At 36.2% G+C, this 19,488-nt stretch overlaps 1 protein-coding gene across 1 annotated transcript in view; it reads right to left on the reverse strand.

The window, feature by feature from the left end:
- The window catches only part of LOC148953613 (sodium-dependent nutrient amino acid transporter 1-like), a 163,884-nt gene extending 152,842 nt beyond the window's left edge, over positions 1 to 11,042 (reverse strand). The window contains exon 1 of the mRNA XM_089088034.1: positions 10,878 to 11,042. Coding sequence (XP_088944160.1) covers positions 10,878 to 10,931 — 54 coding nt within the window. The 5' untranslated portion in view covers positions 10,932 to 11,042. The remainder of the gene's footprint in view (positions 1 to 10,877) is intronic.
- Positions 11,043 to 19,488: the final 8,446 nt, after the last annotated feature.

Here is a 19,488-nt window from a genome sequence, read left to right on the forward strand (position 1 = left end):
AAAGCTTCTGCTAAGGTCATATCAACGGAAATCTCCAAAGAGTTTCTTTTTAAATAGCTTTTAAGCGTAGTTAGGGGTATTTAGCCTTTTTTGCTTTTCTTCAAAGCTTTGAAAAAAGGGTTATAATATTCCAAATGTTACATTTGTTATATTTGTATAAATTTTTGGTCATCATTTGTGGGGTGATCGAATTTTTTAAACCACTGTAGATACGTAAGAACGTTGCAACATCTAGTACCCTGAGGTCATAAGACTATCAAAGACTCCTCCTTGAACCTCCCAAATTGAAAGCTTTTATTACGACCTGGACTTTTAATGTAACTTGGGCACTGGACCAAGGGCGCCATTGTCACTCGAGAGCAATGTCAGGTGGAGATGTCGATATTGCTTTCGTCACACCAATTCATTTTAGTTTGAATCTGCCTGGTACTTATGAATGATTGTTTTCAAAGTAAACTCGTTTCATCAATAAGAAAAAAAACAGGTTGGACGCATGTGTCCCTTTCCCTTTGGACGATAAAACTATACAAGTGCTTTATCAAGTATAACTCATGAAAATCTTGTAAATTTTTGTCAACTTTTCAGCTTTTTGGCATTCCTGCTTTTAATTAAAAAAATAAATCAAGGTACTATCACTTAAATATAATAACTCCCAATGCCCCCTCCTCTGGATACCATATTGATTGCATACCGTCTCTGCTTTAAATAAAAAAGAATAATTAACTTATTGGCATCCCTGGTTTCAAAAAAAAAATTCGAGGCATTATCATTTAAATATGATAGCTCCCTACCCCCCCCCCTCTGGATACCACCTTGATAGGATGCCGTCTCTGCTTTAAATTAAAAAAAATTAACTTTTTGGCATCCCTGCTTTCAATAAAAAAAATTGAGATATTATCATTTAAATGTAATACCTCCCTATCCCCACCTTTGGATACCACCTTGATAGGATATCGTCTCAGCTTTACATTAAAAAATTAATTTACTTAATAACTAACTATGTCACTATATGGTTCAAACAATCACGCAAAAAAACGTTAAACAGCTTAGTGTTCCTTGAAAAAAAAATTGAGGGTATGAGTAAAGGGGTACAAAGACAACAACAAAAATGTCGAAATTATTCAGATATACCTCAAATTATTGGAAAACTGAGTCATAGGTTCGCCGTGGCATTCAATAAGATCCAAAGAATCTAATTAAAAAGGGAGCACACACAAAAGCCAAATAAGTCCCAATGAGGGGCCCTGGGTATATCAAAAGAATTCATTGGTGTACCAGGAAATTTGATATCATTTTCTTCGGTCTCCACTTTAAATGAAAAAAATAATTATCTTTTTGGCATCCCTGCTTTCAATAAAAAAATGAGCTATTATCATTTAAAATGATAGCCCCCTATCCCCCCCTATAGACAATAATTTACAATTTTTTTTATCAATCGTGTTTTTGGGGTAACTTCCGTTTCAATTTTGAATTCCCCAACCTTGTACATAGCTTAGTCTATAGCTAAATTTTGTCCCAATAGAAGGTTTTTTTTGTGGGGGGGATGTTTTAAGACAGAAGATTGTATCTTCTTTAATATATCAGGCGTTCAGCAATTGAGTATTAAACATTAAGAAAATCTTATCTAAAAACAGTAAAAGAAATAAAAATTCTGCAAACTTTCAATTCAGCTGTAGAGACAATCTGTCGGCTATCACTTTCGAAATCAAATTGAAGGCTGAAGCTGTATACTAGTAAATGCGTTCTATAATTCTATTCAACTTGAAAATAATATTCTTGACTACGAAGGATGTAAGAAATAGCAATTGGGAAACTGCATTCGAAATGATTTAAACTCATTTCATAAAGACGATACTTTTTCTTTGTCAACATTTGAAGAACTGTGTACATTGCAATATTTGCAATTGCATATTGTATCCGTCTGGTTTTTATGCAAAGTAACAAACGAGACGAAAATTAACGAGCAAGAGAGTAGTGAAGAACTATGGTATGCAAAGTAATATTTGGCAGGGAAAGTCACTAGTGATAAATCGCAAGCGGTGGCACCGTGATTGCGTGATTTTCGGGGATTCTGGGAACCAATTTTTTTTTGAGTGACGCATAGATTTTCGGGGAAATACCCGAAATTTTGGGGATAGCGCAAGCCCTGCTTGATTTCTAATCAGGAAAATTGAAATACTAAACCAAACGAGAAAGAAAACCTCCGACTTTGTGGTTGACGCAATAAAGAATTGCCGCAAAATTAATTCAAAGTCAGCCGAACGCCACCGCCTCTGCCGGTGGCGGCGCGCCTGTGGAGCGCCGGTGGCGTAGCGACACCTCGGTGGTGGTTGACCAAGCTTCTCATCGGCGGCATTTGGTCGATCCGCCGGCGCGGCACCGAGATCTATCTGAGGTTACAAATAAGCTACTGAAGATTATGAATATGGTTTTTGAAAAAGAGAAAGTACGAAAACCTTAATTAAACTATTGTATAAAAAAGGCAATAAAAGTGAGCATCATAATTGCCGAGGCATTAGTCTGGTTTCCTTAGGTAGAAAATTACTTAGTAATATGATACTTTTCAGACTGAGAGATGATGTAGACTAAGTTATAAGTGAAGAACAGTGCAGTTTTAGAAAGGGTAGAAGATGTGTCGGCGAAATTTCCACTCTTAAGTTAATAATTGAGAAGCAAGCGCTCGATTCTATTGATATAAGAGCTTTAGCGACGGTCTTATCCTTGTACGATATTAAAGAAAGAAAAAAATTATTACTGAAAGTAAAGAGCGACATTAAAACTTAAAACAAACAGGAATTATTCCGTTTATGAAAAGGGTTGTCCCCTCCTCAACGCCTTGCTCTTTACGCTAAAGTTTTTTATTGTTTAAAAAATAAAGTTGTCACACAGATTCAATCTTTAGCGTAAAGACGAGGCGTTGAGGAGGGGACAGCCCCGTTCATAAACAGAATAATTTCTGTTCGTTTAAAGTTTTAATGTCGCTCCTTACTTTAAGTTAAAAAAACTTTTTTTTTATTTAATTTATGAACGTTTTTGAATTAATGCAGCTTTGATTTTGGCTCGCCGTACATGAATAATTGAAATTAAATTTGCATATTAATTTTACTTTTTTTGGCTAAATGGCTTTCTCTAAATTTTGTTCTGACGTAACTTACGAAATAACTTACATAAAAAACTTCTACATTAGTATTTTTTTATTACGTAAATGAGGGGTTCTCCCCCTATTCAATACCTCACTCTTTACGCTAAAGTTCGAATTTTGTTCAAATTCCTTAAGAATAACCCCTGAACCACAAAATCAGTTTAATTAGAATAGATAGCTTTTTTGAAAGTACTAAAAAAAACTTGACTAGGGGGAGAACCCCTCATAAACGTAATAATTTCTGTTCGTTTTAATTTGTAATGTTGCTCCTTATATTCAGTTGAAAAAACTTGTTTTTTATTAAATTTCTTATCGTTTTTTCTTAAATAATGATGGGAAATTCGTCGCCCCCTCTCATAGAAATGTGCCTTCCCCCATGACAATATCCTCCCTGGAAAAATCCTCCCACGTAGCCACTTCTTCTGACACCATCCCCACCAGAAAAATTCCTCCTAAAAACGTCTGCATACTTCCAAATAATAAATACTATGTGTAAACAATGGCCAAAGTTCATCAATTGCGCTCCTTCCCCTGGGGACTGTGGAGGATTAAGTCATCCTCAAAGACCTACTTATTAGATTTTCGTCTATGTTGAACAAAATGGCTATCTCCAAATTTTGATCGAGGAACCTTGGGAACAAAAATGAGCGTGGGAGGGGGCCTAGTTACCCTCCATTTTTTGTTCACTTAAAAAGAGCACTAGAACATTTAATTTCCGTTTGAATGAGCCCTCTCGAGATATTTTATGACCACTGGATCGATACGATCACCCCTGTATAAAAAAAACACGCATCTATGATCTTTCTTCCGGCAAAAAATGCAAAATTCTACATTTTTGCAGATAGAAGCTTGAAACTCTACAGTTCTCTGATACATTGAATATGATGGTTTGATTTTCATCAAGATTCTGTCACTTTTAGGGAAGTTTCCCCTATTTTTCGAAAATAAGGCAAATTGTTTCAGGCTCATAACTTTTGAAGGGTAAGACTAAGCTTGATGAAACTTATATATTTGAAATCAGCATAAAAATCCAATTCTTTTGATGTCTATACTGGTATCAAAATACCATTTTTTTTTGTTTTCGTTACTATTGAGCCGGGTCGCTCCTTACTTACAGTTCGTTACCACGAACTGTTTGATACCAGACAAATAAATCAAAGTGATTTGTAATAGTACAAATAAATTAAAGTGATTAGGTAGAAAATGAGGTTAGCAGCTAGTTTCGTATTAAACAAGAAGTTAAGCAGGGTTGTGTTATATCCCCTTTTATATGGATAATTTTGATGGATATTGTCTTAATGAGCATAAGAAAGAAATTGCCAGAACCAAACTTTCCGTGACTTTGATTGGAGGAAAAACTTTCCTGGACTTTTATTGTGCTGGTGATTTAAGCATGTTAGTTGAAAGTGTGAGCAAAATGAATGAACCTATAGAGGTTTTGCGAGTTCGCGGTGCTAGAATAAGTTTGAAAATTGATATTAAGAAGACTATGTGGCTAAGGCTAGGAATAAGTGAAGATCAAAAGGGTAACGTTGAGCAACGAAAAGATTTATCAGGTGGACAGCTTCACTTACCTTGGAAGTATTATTAGCAAACATGGTGGGAGCAGTCAAGATATTAAAAGTAGAATAGTCAAGGCTCAGGGTTTTTTTTTCACAGTTAAAAAAAAGTTTAGAAGAATAGGAAGATAAGTAAGCAAACCAAGATTAGAATATTGGAAGCAACAGTGATGACTGCGGTCAAATATGGCTATGAAGCATGGGCGCGCTGAAAAGTGGATGAAGATTTGCTAAGATGTTTTGCAAAGAAACTGCCTACATATTGTTCTGCGTACCCAGCTGACAGACCGTATTTTAAACAGTAGGTATTATGAAAAGTGTAGTTCAATCCCGCTTTCTAGGGGTATAATAAGACAAAGGTTGAAATGGCTAGTGCACGTTCTGTGGATGAAGGATGACATACTGCCGAAGATTGTCCTTTTTGGCCAACTGTTGAGGGCTAAAAGGAAAACAGGTCGTTCACTGTTGGGGTGGGAGAATGTCATAAAGAAAGATTTAAAGGGAAATAGGAGTTTCCAGGGAGAGAGTAAAGAGGGAGGATTTGGAAAGATTTGGATGGAGGAGGAGGAGCGTGCATAGCTGTGTTGGCCTCGAGTGGCTTAGTGGTGCGGTGAGTTGCTAGTAGTAGCAGTAGTATTTATAGTCACTTTAATTATAAATTCAATTATGAATAATGGAGTCAACCTTATTCCCTGTGAACGAGCTAAAAGCCCTTTGTTTTATTTATCTAAATTTTTCCTCTTTTTTTTATAGAAATAAACGAACTGAAATCTGTATCAACCAAAACTTGAAGCAATATCCACGTACAATATAGAAGTGAAACATCACAAAACACCAGAATTGGTAAAATTATTGGTCCATAATTGGTGAATTGGTGAAAACTGTTTCCCCTGATATTTCCAAGAAGAACAACTTTTTTATTTTGTACTTAAATATTAGAACATTTTTTTAGGAAAACGTGCTTAGACTGCAGTGGCAGTATATGACGTTGATAAAAAAAATAATTTTTAGAGCATATTTATAATTTCTTATCTAATCTTTGAAAGGTCTTTCTTTGGTTTTGTTTGTTTTAATTTCAGTCACTTCTCTGGTTCAGTGAAGCTTATTTCGAAAATCTAGTTTACATTTGTCCTTCTTTCTGTTTTAGCGATAAGGATAGCTTAGCAAAGAACTTTCCCAAAATATCTTATGTTTTTTCTGAAAATCACCTTATCTTTGCTTTATTTTTTCTTCGTTTCTTGTTCAAAGTAATTCCTTTTCTAATTCAATCTATCTGAAGACAAATTAGAAAACACGTACGCAGCGCGCTAGAACTTCCTAAGTAAAGAACGATGTGGGCACAATGTGTTTTTTTTCCTCCATACCCGGGCACTTCGTATCGAAGGAGTTGTCGTAGAAACTTCGAAAAGGGCTCATTCAATTGGAAATTGGAGTGTCTAGTGCCCTTTTTAATAGTCGAAAAAGATTGGAGGGCAACTAGCCCTCACGCCCATAATTTCCCCAAACACATCCAATCAAAATTTTGAGCTGGCCATTTTGTTCAGCGTAGTTGATTTACAGATAGAAAATGTGTTTTTGAGGAGAACACAACCCCACAACCCTCAGGGCAAGGGTTCTAAGTTATGCCCTGAGGGTATATAAGAACGATGTTGGCACAATGTGCTATTTATTATTTTTTTCCTGGAGAGCAGGCCACTTCATATGGAAGGGTTCGTCATAGAAACTTAAACAGGGGCTCATTCGATTGAAAATTGAGAGTTCTAGTGCATTTTTTAATAGTCAAAAGTGATTGGAGGGCAGCTCGCCCCCCCTAGCCCATCAGTCCCCCAAACAAATCCAATCCAAATTTTGAAATAGCCATTTTGTTCAGCGTAGTGTATTTCCTGATAGAAAATATATATTTGAGGAGAACACTCCTCCACAACCCTCAGGGCAAGGGTTTTAAGTTATGCCCTGGGGGCATATAAGGTTTTTATAGAAGGTGTTGTCGCAGAAACTTCAAAACAGGCTCATTCGATTGGAAATTCGAAGGGGTAGTACCCTTTTTAATAGTTGAAAGTGATTGGAGGGCAATTATCCCCCCCACGCCCATCATTTCTCCAAACACATACAATCAATATTTTGAGATAGCCATTTTGTTCAGCGTAGTTGATTTCCAGCTAGAAAATATGTTTTTGAGGAGGACACTCCCCCAGAGCCCTTAGGGCAAGGGTTTTAAGTTATGCCCTGAGGGCATATAAGGTTTTTATAGAAGGCTTTTACGTAAAAACTTCAAAAAAAGCTCATTCGACTGAAAATTCAAAGGGCTAGTGCCCTTTTTAATAGTCTAAAGTGATTGGAGGGCAGCTAGCCCCCCCCCTCACGCCCATCATTCCCCCAAACGCATCCAATAAAAATTTTGAGATAGCCATTTTGTTCAGCGTAGTTGATTTTCAGATAGAAAATATGTTTTTGAGTAGGACACTCCCCAACAACCCTCAGGGCAAGGGTTATAAGTTATGCCCTTGGGGCATATAAGGTTTTTTATTGAAATCTTTATCGTAGAAACTTGGAAAAGGGATCATTCGATTGGAAATTCAAAGGGCTAGTGCCCTTTTTAATAGTCGAAAGTGATTTGAGGGCAACTAACCCCTTTCTCACGCCCACCTTTTCCCCAAACACATCCAATCAAAATTTTTAGATAGCCATTTTATTCAACGTAGTTGAAAGCTTTTTAAATAAGATCTTTTAGGATGAAAACCCCCTCAGAGCCCTCAATGCAAGGGTTGTAAGTTATGCCCTGGGGGCATATAAAGTTGTATTGAAAGCGTTATAGTAGAAACTTCAAAAGGACTCATTCAATGGGAAATTGAAAGGGCTAGTATCTTTTTTAACAGTTGAAAGTGATTTGATATCGACTAACGCCCCTCTCACGCCCACCATTTTCCAAAACACATCCAATCAAAATTTTTATATATCCATTTTCTTCAACGTAGTTGAACGTTCTGGAAATTAGGTTTCTTACGATGATAATCCCCTCAGAACCCTCAGTGCAAGGCTTGTAAGTTATGCCCTGGGGGCATATAAGGTTTATATAGAAAGTTGTTGTATAAATCATAGGCAGTTCGATCGCGCTGCCTAAGTAAAGAACGGGTACATTCGAGAATGAGACCAGAAACGGGGACTAAGTAAAGAGGAGGACACTCCCCCATAACCCTCACGGCAAGAGTTTTAAGTTATGCCCTGGGGAAATATAAGAACAAAGTTGGCATATTATATTATTTATTAATTTTTTCCTTTAGAGCAGGGCACTTCGATTCGAAGAAGTTGTCGTAGAAAGGGCTCATTCAATTGGAAATTGGAGTGGTTTGTGCTCTTTTTAATAGTCGAAAGTAATTGGAAGACGACTAACACCCCTTGTACGCCCACCATTTCCCGAAACACATCCAATCAAAATTTTGAGATAGCCATTTTGTTCAGCGTAGTTGATTTCCAGATAGAAATTATATTTTTGAGGAGGACAGTTCCCCAAAGCCCTTAGGGCAAGGGTTATAAGTTATGCCCTTGGGACATATAAGGCTTTTTATAGAAGGCGTTGTCGCAGAAACTTCAAAAAAGGCTCATTCGATTGGATATTCAAAGGGCTGGTGCCCTTTTTAATAGTCGAAAGTAATTAGTGGGCAACTAACCCGCCTCTGACGCCCAACTTTTCCCCAAACACATCTAATCAAAACTTTGAGATAGCCATTTTATTAAATGTAGTTTTAAGTTCTGGAAATTAGGTCTTTGAGGATGACAATCCCCCCCCCTCCAGAGCCCTCAGGGCAAGGGTTGTAAATTATGCCCAGGGGGCATATAAGGTTCTTATATAACGCTTTGTCGTAGAAACTTCAAAAAGGGCTCACTCGATTGGAAGTTGAAATAGCTAGTGCCATTTCTAATAGTCGAAAGTGATTGGAAAGCAGCTAACACCCCTTCAACGCCCACCATTTCCTCAAACGCATCTAATAAAGATTTTGAGATAGCCATTTTGTTCCACGTAGTTCAAAGTTCAGGAAATTTTACCTTTGAGAAAGACACTCCCCCTACAGTCTTCAGGGTAAGGGTTATAAGTTTTGCCCTGGGGGGCATATAAGGTTTTTATTGAAATCTTTGTCGTAGGAATTTGAAAAGAGGCTCATTCAATTGGAAATCCAAAGGACTAGTGCCCTTTTTAATAGTCAAAGGTGATTTGGGGGCAACTAACCCCCCTCTCACGCCAATCTTTTCCCGAAACACATCAAATCAATATTTTAGATAGCCATTTTATTCAGCGCAGTTGAAAGTTTTTGAAATTAGGTTTTTAAGTATAAAAACTCTCCCCCCCCCCCCTCCATAGCCTTCAGGGCAAGGGTTGTAAGTTATGCCCTGGGGACGTATAGGGTTTTTACCGTAGAAACTTCAAAAGGGCTCATTCAATTGGAAATTGAAAGGGCTGGTGCCTTTTTTAATAATTGAAAGTGATTAGAGAGCGAATAACGCCCCTCCCACGCCCACCATTTTCCCAAACACATCCAGTCAAAATTTTGAGATATCCATTTTGTTTAACGTAGTTGAAAGTTCTTGAAATTAGGTCTTTTAGGATGATAACCCCTTCCGAGCCCTCAGTGCATGGGTTGTAACTTATGCCCTGGGAGCATATAAAGTTTATATAGAAAGTTGTTAAAGAAATATCAAAAAGGGCTCATTTCATTGGAAATTGAAATTGCCCTTTTTAATTGTCGAAAGTGAGTGGAGAGTAATTAACTCCAGTTTTCTATTTCATGTCAACCAGAGGAGGTATGAAACTAAATTAAACAGTACTATTTGTGTCCAGATTTTAAAAAGGGTGTATGTTGTTAAAAATTGCTGAAAATTTTTCCCCAGCATACAAATAGCAGGCCAAACTATAAAGTCTTAAAAAACGAAAAGTTTTAAAGTATTATTTCTTTTTCTCTGAAAAGACTATGTCAATATGAAATGAACAGAAATTTATTAAAAAAAAACTTTTTCCACAAAATAAGTTTTTTCAAAGAAAAGTAAAGAACTCCATTAAACCAAAAATGAGCGAAAATAAAATCAAATAATCTACCAAGCGTGAAACTACCACAAATCAGCATCGATAAATAAAGGAGACCCAAAACGAAAATAAATTACAATAAATAACCGAGTCAAACTCAAAACGAGCAGAAATTAACATAAGTTGGGCGCAAAACCCCTATGCCTTCCCAAGGCCAGAACAAAATTTGCACTTTACTGAAAAAATACAAATGAATGTGCATTGTCAGTTTAATATACATATACCTATATTTAGTAATCAAAATGTTAATATCATTTGATTTATTAGAGTTATAAAAGTAAAAACATTTACATTTATATATATAATATATATATATATATATATATATATATATATATATATATATATATATATATATATATATATATATATATATATATATATATATATATATATATATATGTGTGTGAATAATATAAAATATAAATATATAATAAACATATAAGTAAATAAGAGTAAATAATAATTAAATAATAAAATAATTATTTTTGAATAGAAAAATAAGTAAATAAGAGTTTCATTTACAGAAAACAAAGAAATGCATTAATCGCTAAAAACAAACTTGCTAGGCCAAACATCCTTCACAAAAAATCGAATAATTACACTAATATCAACCAAAAAGAAAGAATATGAATAAATAAAAAAGACAAGATAAAAGACCACAGGAAAATAGAACGGCAAAAATGACCCCAAGCAACAGCCAAGGATTTTGGAGAATACAATTTCCTTCTTTGGAAATTCAGGAAACACAAAATTTGGTGAATAGTGCAAACACTGGCTTGATACGGCCAAAAATTAAAACAAATGAAATATGACATAAAACATCCATGTCTACATGAAAGTACAGCTTATTGAATAAAGCATAGCCCCAGTGACGTTAATTCGTGAAAATTTAGCATTTTTTAGAATATAGGGGGAGGGGCAATTTTGTCGTTTTTTCATTTATTTGTTGAAAATACCAAACAAAGGGAATTTTCTATGAACATTCTCCAGAGATATTGTTTTTTAAATACATGGGGGAGGGCAAATATCCCCCAAAATTGACCCCAATGGATGGTCCAACCACTGACTTTACAATCATTACAAATAGAAAGCTTACCACAAGATTCAAAGTCAAGGACACTGACTTATCCGCATTCAATAGCACATTCATCTGAATTTTGTTTTTCTAATGCTTACTCTTCAAGCAACAAATTATTAGTAACAAAATATTATGGAGTGGATTTATATATATCTTTTCGGCATTAAGCGTGCCATTCGCTGCATTCATTGCATGCACAAATTGTTGTTGAATGGTTTGTAACTATAAATTCTATATTGAAAAATAACCTAGCCATGATATCAAGCTTTACTGCTAATTGTAAAAAAAATACCATAGGAGATTAACCTTTCTATTGGTTACACAATGAAGGTTGATGCAGACTAGATGAAAGAGTTTAGCTGCGTAATAACAATAACTAAAAAGAAACTCGGTTAGTATCGTGATTTTAATATTACAATTTAATATAATATGTACAACGACAGGGTAACATTATAATAAATGTTCGGTACTTATGAATTAAACGAAACACACTCAAGAATTACGCTTAGGTTAGATTTCAGAAAACCGGTTTCATAGCCACAAAGACAAGTGATGAGTGATAGAATGCATTGGACTTGTATAATTTGGGCTGGTAATTGTGCATTATATCTTACACACGAAAGAAGTCAAGTTTGGTTAATGCTAATGAAATAAAATAAAATAGGATGAAAATATAATAGTTTAGAAACACATTTGGGCTATATATTTGCAGATTAGAGGGGTTGGGGGTGGGGGTAAAGCATAGCAGATATTAAATACGTAACCTAATCTAACCTAGGCACCTTTTCCCCCCTAAACCCCCAAATATAATAGTTTAAATATTGTAAACACAATGGGAAACCACGCTTTGCGATTTATTTCTCTGTTACAAATACCCGTTTGAATGGTTTCCTTTATTATTTTCTGATACAGTATATAGCGGTGCGTAAGATATAATGCAAAGGTACCTTTGGGCTATATATTTGCACATTATGGGGTATGAGGGATGGGTGGTTAGAATAGGGGTGCTGTCCAAATACTTTAACCCCCCCCCTAATGTACAAATATATAGCCCAAATTCTACTACTATATCAACTAAAGGCTAAATGAAGGTTATATTTTATTAGGAATAACCTTAATTCATTTCTTAGGTTTGTTTCATTCAATTAACAAGTACCAAATAAATGTATAAAAAGATACAAATTTTACGGTGTTTATGCAATACAAGTAATTAAAATATTATAAGGGGAAATGTTATAAAAACTAATTTCAAATTACCTTATAAAAGGCCTCTTCCATGGGCAAATCAGATTCTTGAAGCAAAATTCAGTTTTTTTTTCAAATCCAGGGGAAGGAGAACCCACCCCAAAAACTTACCCCTATGGGTAGCTCAGCCACCAACTTTACAATCATTACAAATAGAAAGCTTAAAATTTGATATAACAAATAATATTATAATATTAACAACAACTACATAACATTATAATAAATAATTATATAAAAAGATACAACTATTACGGAATTTATACAACACAATTCGAAATAAAGAAGTTTATAAAACTGGGTTGTCGAATTCTAGATTATGGAACAGCAAGAGGTTATAAATCCAACCCAAGACACGGCAAAATTTACAACCCAAATCCAATGTCTTATTTTGTAGGTAAATGATGATTTGTTATGTAGATTATAAACTCACGGCCCCGATTTTCAGAAGAACAAAATTTTTGTGATCTGGACGATCCGTGGAACGGCAAGTTTATAATCTAGAGTATGATTTTAAAATCAGATTTGTCAGTGCAAAAGGGCTAAAGTATTCGAGAAAATATTCGCTTCCCTAGTTGATTTTTTATAGTCTTCGCGTTAAAAAAGACTTGGTAAAGAGCGAAAAGTATCCTATGTATTTTGTCTGGGCTACATAAAAAACCACGGGTGACAATTAAACTTCGGCGAGGACTTTCTCATTCGACTAAAATTAATAACTTTGTAAGCCCTTATCAAGGGTTGAAACCGAACGGAGGGCAATCTACCACCTTTTAAAAGTCTTGGGTTGCTCAGGAGGCCTCTTCAACCCTAACATCATCAGATTAACGTTCCAAGATGGCCATTCAAGCCAAAAAAGGCCATTTACTAAAATAATAGGTACCACAGTAGCACTGCCAATGTAAAAAGCAATATGGCTTCAATCTATTATTTATGTTTTTTTGTTCCCATGCCCTTTTGTATGGAAGGAGGGGTGATAAAAACTTCAGAGGGGCCTCATTTAACGGAAGTTGAAAGTTCTAGTTTCCTTTTCAAGAGTTGAAAGCAAATTGAGGACAACCAGTCCCAACTTGTGCTATTTTTGGCTACCCTCTTAAACTCCCAAAGACATTGGATCAAAATTTTTAGATAGAGATTCTGTTCAAAACAATTGAAACATCCAGTAAATATGCCTCTGGGGATCACATGACCCCCACAGACCTTATGGCAAGGGCTTTAGAATATGAAAGTGATCTTTTTTACATGAGTTTTTATGACTTTTTGACTTATGATGACTTTTTAATGGAAAAGGGGGGAATTTTTTATCCTGGGCATCTGACTAGCTCAAAACATTCAGACATAAGTCTCTGGGACAAAAAATAAAATATGTATTTCATTTTGAGTTGATGTGAGAGGAGATGAGAGGAGCCTGAAATTGGCAGAAGAGCCTTTGTTCCTGTTGATCCTTTGTTCAGTTGATCCTGATCAGTTGATCCTGATTAGTTGATCCTTTGTTCCTGTTGATCCTTTGTTCAGTTGATCCTGATCAGTTGATCCTGATTAGTTGATCCTTTGTTCCTGTTGATCCTTTGTTCAGTTGATCCTGATCAGTTGATCCTGATTAGTTGATCCTTTGTTCCTGTTGATCCTTTGTTCAGTTGATCCTGATCAGTTGATCCTGATTAGTTGATCCTTTGTTCCTGTTGATCCTTTGTTCAGTTGATCCTGATCAGTTGATCCTGATTAGTTGATCCTTTGTTCCTGATTAGTTGCATCTCAAGCAACCTTTTATCGATCGTTCAGACTTCGTGTGTAGCCCAATAGTAAACTCTGGAAACACCACCCAAGTAAATCAAAAGGCGTTATGTTCATCTGATTCTTCAAAATACTTATAATATGTCAAGTAGGAATTTTAAGGGAGCATCAGGAGGGGGGGTCAATTGGAATTTAATTTTTGGCTTGGTGAAGGGGAGGGGTAAATCAAAAGATACTATGTGTAATGCAGTTCATCAAAATGCCTTGTCTGCAACATCTTAGGAATAGCTCAGGGAATAAAATTATAACTTTCAGTTACTATTGGGCAAAAGAAGAGAGGAAAATGGGACAAAGAAAACTTAAACTTAATTATGGAGAAAGGAGTAGGGGCAAAAAGATTTGCGTCTTGAATTCAGACAAAATTAACAGTTTTGCACTATCAGCTCCAATGGGACATTATACTTCATAAACGGTAAAGTAGAAAGAAACGTTGTTGGAGGTGAAGGGCCTAAACAATATAAGCTACTGTGACATCTGCAATTTAAGCACGGTTAAATAGAAAGATAACTCAAAACACTCTATTAGCTTCAAGGTTCTCAAAATAGTATCTATGCAATGTAAACAAGAACGGCTAAGGATACTAAGTTCAAACTATCAGGGAAAGCTGTGAGGGATTTTGAAATAAAAAGTCTATGTAATTCCAAATATTGTACTATTTTGTTACTCCCAAATGACTTCTAAGGACTAATATTTGTCAGTAGTACCCCTCCATAGATTCAAGCGGCCCAATATCAGATTAACATGGCATATCTACCGGCCCATTACATGTGGAGCTCCTAGTCCCTCACTCCTATGCAATGCGATCAGCTGGTAAGATTACCACCCCTGGCAAGATTCCAAGAATTCTAGTATTTTTTTTATATGATTAATCGGAGTGTGGTTGGGATAACACACAAGTAGTGATAATTAAGGGTTACTACCCCATGTGTTCTAATATAGGGAACCCAGCAGGTGAGATCTCCACAAAACCTCCCCTGCACTCCAATGACGTTACACGGCTTACCCCGTTTTAAACGGTCAGGTGTAATGTGCTTGACCCAATTTTATGTAACCTTGCGACAGGATCCACGGGAAATCCTCGCTTGCAACTTAACGACAACACACACCTTATGTGAGGTCACATAATGACAGCGCTACCTTCACTGTCACATAATACCTTTTTTTTGACATTTTATTTTTCACCCAAAATGTTCAAAGTGTTTTTTCTTTCTTTTAACCTAATGGCGGGAAACACTTTATGTAATGACGGTGCTCATCTTACGCGCTTGCGGCATGTAAGTTACATAATGACAGTATAACCATCACTGTCACATAATACTTCTTTAGCATTTTTTTTTTCAAAGCGTTTCTTTTTCTATTCTTTTAGTTATTTGTCCTCGCTATGACTTGAAAGGTAAGTTTTCTTCCAATGGGTCTATGCCTCAAGCAAGATGACTCACAAGCCATTCCCCATAATCTGCCCTACTCAATACTATCTAGAAATAACACATTCCCGTGACGTCACAAGACACACCTCTGTCTATTCCTTAACACATCTGGCGGAATTCCAAGCTCATGTCAATCTTAACCTGGCCAGGTGTAACATCGATTATGCAAAACAAGCAGAGGAAATATTCATTTTCTTAGACAAAATTGCTCTAAATATATTTCTAGCGATAAAGACTAATGGATGCTTAAATTTTGCAAACATCTTGATCGTGCTAAACAATAAATCTTAAAAACTCAAACTTTGCAAATAAAAGTTTTATTATTTCAAAGCCCTAAAAGCCCTATTAAGAACTTTTTAACGAAAAAGCACTCGTTTCTTTGAGCCAAGACTATGAACATTTCACACCATCGTGACAAAATGCCCAAAACTCCCCCTAGCAATCATTTCCAGAGGACGGAGTTGATATCAGAGCTAAATTTAAGTCATACTAAGGGCTTTTTAACGAAATTGCATCGTTTCTTTGACTGAGAAGTTAGATTCCAATCCCCCTCTCCCGAAAAAAATCCTTTAAAACCTCGGGCCTTATCTTTAAGCTCTACAGTGTGCTAGTCCAAGACAATACATGTCACCCTGTAAAACTATGGATGGTTTACGGTACCCTTTGGCACTTTCATTGATCCAAAGGCATTTGCAAACATTTTCATAATAAAATATTCTTTTAAATCCATTGATTTATGTATTAGCAATCCACCCTCAGCATGAAGCCCCCATGGCGATTCAAGCCACCCTACCAAACTATTACTGCTTTGCGGCACCTTCTGACACCGCTTTCATCATTCCTAAGACATTTTTTGTTAAAACTTATGCTTCAATCCGGTGATTCAAGTTTTTGCAAGCCAAGCCATTCTTGATGCTCCACAAAAAACTCCACACAACCATGGCATTACACGCCTGCCCCCCCCCGCATCTACGTGGAATCACCTACTCATCCCCCCTCTAGGACATTTTCAACTTTTCCCACCGAAATTAAGCTCATGAATCTCAATTAAACAACGTTTTTTTATTTTTTAACAGCAGAAACTCGACATTTCATTGCTAGAACGTGTTACTCCAAGCAATTCACGTCACAGTGCTACACTTATTACGGCCGTGTGGCACCCTCTGACACCCCCTTCATCATCCCTAAGGCATTTTTCAGATATTTCTTGTAAAAATTATGCTTCAATCCGGTGATACAAGTTTTTGAAAGCCAAGCCTATCATAATACTCCAAAAACACTCCACGCCATCACAGCATTACGCGCCTGCCCCTCTGGCATCCACGTGGAATTACCCAATCATCAAGCCTCTAGGACATTTTCAACTTTTACCACGGAAAATAAGCTCATGAATCTAAATTAAACACAGTTTTTTATTTGAACAGCAGGAACTCGAAATTTCATTGCTATAACGTGATACTTCAAGCAGTTCACGCCACATTGCCACACTATTACTGCACGACAACACCTTCTGACACCTCCTTCATCATTTCTAAGAAATTTTTCAGACATTTCTTGTTAAAAGTTATGCTTCAATCCCGTGATTCAAGTTTTTGCAAGCCAAGTCTATTATAATGCTCCACAAAACCCTCCACACCATCACAGCATTATGCGCCTGCCCCTGCCATATCCACGTGCCCCCCCATAATCTCTTCAGGACACTTTCAACGCTTTCCCTCTGAAAATAAGCTCATGAATCTAAATTAAACACTGTTTTTATTTGAAAAGAGGAACTTAACATTTATTTGGTAAAACGATATACTCCAAGATATTCACACCACATTGCCGCACTATTACTGCACTGCAGCACCTTCTGAAACCCCCTTCATCATTCCTAAGACATTTTTCAGACATTTTTTGCTAAAAATTATGCTTCAATCCGGTGATTCAAGTTTTTTTTGCAAGCCAAGCCTATCATAATGCTCCACAAAACACTCCACATTATCATAGCTTTACACACCTGCCCCTCCACCATCCACTTGGCATCCCCCACTCATCATCCCTAGGTCATCTTCAAACTTTTCCCCTAGACCCCTAATCAAACCACCAGAGGACCCTAGCAACCGCTTCAACCAGAGCCGAATCATCCAATTCTACTGGGGCTCCTAGCAACCAATTCCAATAGGACGCCCCTAACCACCGGAAGACCCAAGCAGCCATTTTAAGCGGATACCAAGCATCCAATTCAACCGGGGTAAGCATTCAATTCATAGCGAACATTTCCAACGGAGGGGTCCCTGACCTAACCATCGGAGAACCCTAGCAAGAAATTCAACCAAAACCAAAGCATTGTTCATGGAATTTTTCGCATGCTGATTTTTGTCGGTGAAACTTGTTGCATGTTGCTTTTTCTCTTCGTGAAACTTGTACACTGGTTTTTTTTCTCCTCATGAAACTGATTCTGTTCATGGAACTTGTCGCGTGCTGATTTATGTTCAAGGAACTTGTTGCATACTGATTTTCTTTTTCTTCGTGAAACTGGTACATTGATTTTTTCTCCTCGCGAAACCAATTTTGTTCAAGGAACTTTTCGTGTGCTGATTTTTTATTCGTGGTACTTGGTGCGTCGTGATTTTTCTTTTTGTTCGTGAAACATCATACATATCATACATACTGTTTTTTTACCTTTCGTGAAATTTTTACAATGATTTTTCTCCTCTTAAAACTGATTTTGTCCAAGCAACTTATTGCATGCTGGTTTTTTGTTTATGAAACATGTTGCGTGCTGATTTTTTGTTCGTGAAACTAGTTGCATGATGTTTTTTTCTCTTCGGGGATCTTGCAAATTTATTTTTCTTCTCCTGAAACTGATATTTTTCATGGAACTTGTTGCGTACTGATTTCATTCATGGAACTGGTTGCCTGCTGATTTTTTGCCATGAAACTTGTTGCATGTTGATTTTTCTCTTCATGAAATTTGCACATTTATTTTTCTCCTCCTGAAACTGATATTTTTCATGGAACTTTTTGCGTACTGATTTCATTCATGGAACTGGTTGCCTGCTGATTTTTTCCATGAAACTTGTTGCATGTTGTTTTTTCTCTTCGTTAAACTTACACATTAATTCTCCGTGAAACTGATTTTCTTCATCGCACTTGTCGCATGCTGATTTATGATTGTGGAACTCGTGAAACAAGTCGCATCTTGATTTTTCTCTTCATGAAACTCATGCATTGACTGTTTCCTCGCAAAACTGATTTTGTTCTTGGAACTTTTTGTGTGCTGTTTTACGCTCATGGAACTTATTGAGTGCTGATTTTTACTCATGTAACTTGTCGCATGTTGATTTTGTTTCTCTTTGTGAAACTCGTACATTGATTTTTTGCCTCGTAAGACTCATTTTACTCATGGAATATATTGCATGCCGATTTTTCTTCGTGGAACGTGTAACGTGCTGATTTTTATTCCTAGAACTTGTCGCATGTTGATTTTTCTGTTGGCGAAACTTATGTATTAATTGTTCTCCTCGTCAAACTTATTTAAATCATGGAACTTATTGCATACAAATTTTTGTTTGTGGAACTTGTTGCATGTTGGTTTTTTAGTTCGTGAAACTCATACATTTTTTTTTCTCCAGATGAAACTGATTTTGTTCAATGAAGATGTGAGCTAATTTTTTGTTCGTGATACATGTTACATGTTGATTTTTCTCTTCGTGAGACACTTACATTAATTTTTCTTTTCGTGAGTTAAATTTTCTTCATGGAACTTGTTTCGTGCTGTTTTTTTCTGTTCGTAGAACCTGTTGCATCCAGTTTTTTTTGCTAGTGAAACATGTCAAATGTTATTTTTTTTCTTCGTGAAACTTGTACATTGATTTTTCTCATCGCAAAAGTTATACATTGATTCTTATCATCGTTAAAATTATTTTCTTCATGGTACTTGTTGCGTGCTGAACACCTGTTTGTGGAACGTTTTGCATGCTGATTATTGTCAATGAAACTTGTTGCATGCTAATTGTTCCCCTTTGTGAAACATATACATTGAATTTTTTCTCCTCACGAATCTGATTATGTTCATCAACGTTTTGCATGCTGAATTTTGTTCACGGGTTTCACGAACTAAAAACTCAACATGCAACAAGTTCCACGAACAAAATATGTATGCAATAAGTTCAATGATTTAAACC

Source organism: Artemia sp. Qi Xiang Cuo, chromosome 4 (genome assembly GCF_049724085.1).
Source record: "Artemia sp. Qi Xiang Cuo chromosome 4, ASM4972408v1, whole genome shotgun sequence".
NCBI lineage: Eukaryota > Metazoa > Arthropoda > Branchiopoda > Anostraca > Artemiidae > Artemia > Artemia sp. Qi Xiang Cuo.